Consider the following 766-nt stretch of genomic DNA (forward strand, 5'->3'; position numbering starts at 1 on the left):
TCTAGGAGCTGTGTGTCGTGGCAACGCTAACGCTTTTGTGGTTTCGCCGGACTATCCCGGGCCCCTGCAGTGGTGATCAGGCTTGTGCGGGATCCCTTTTCTTTATAAGGCTACTTCTCCCCTGGACCAGCCCAGGAAGGGACAGGTGGTGGAGGTCAGTTGTTTTAAGGTGGTTGCAAGACGTCTTGTGGTGTCGAGCTCTCTTAGCCTTTCTCTCTTGGAGGTTTTTTGTTGGCCTGTTAGGTATATCAGGAGCCCTCCCCTGCCGGGACTGCCCTAACCGAATTTTTGTTTGTTTGTTTGTATTCCCTTCGAATCCCGTTTTCGTTGGTGGTATTTTGGGGGGCTGTTTCAGAGAGCCTTTGCCTTGCCCTAGCTGAGACTTGTGGACTCACTGTAGCGAGACCTGAGAGCCCTTCGTGGTGTATTCAATGCAGCGCCATCCCCGGATGGAGGGGCTGCGGAGTGGCTGCGTAGAGTGTTGGCAGTCTGAGTCGGGGTCGGGAGCACACAAGACTAACCGACTTGTGCTGTGTGCTCCCGACCCTTGCGCTGTGTTTCGGCTTCGGCCCCCGGCTCTCGCGGCCCACAGTGTAATCTAAGTCATACATACATACATACATACATACATACATACATACATACATACATACATACATACATACATACATACATACATACATACATACATACCCCCCGCGCTGTGTTTCGGCCCTGGGCCCCCGGCTATTCAGCCGACAGTGTAATCAACGTCATACATACATAC

The 766-nt window shown here is 52.3% G+C and overlaps 1 protein-coding gene across 1 annotated transcript in view; it reads right to left on the bottom strand.

The window, feature by feature from the left end:
• Positions 1–766, bottom strand: part of VOLCADRAFT_100428 (uncharacterized protein) — a gene marked incomplete at both ends in the record, with an annotated part of 21055 nt that overhangs the window by 9350 nt on the left and 10939 nt on the right. The window contains one exon of the mRNA XM_002959012.1: positions 396–458. Coding sequence (XP_002959058.1) covers positions 396–458 — 63 coding nt within the window. The remainder of the gene's footprint in view (positions 1–395; positions 459–766) is intronic.

The sequence above is a fragment of the Volvox carteri genome (genome assembly GCF_000143455.1).
Source record: "Volvox carteri f. nagariensis unplaced genomic scaffold VOLCAscaffold_118, whole genome shotgun sequence".
In the NCBI taxonomy this organism is placed as follows: domain Eukaryota; kingdom Viridiplantae; phylum Chlorophyta; class Chlorophyceae; order Chlamydomonadales; family Volvocaceae; genus Volvox; species Volvox carteri.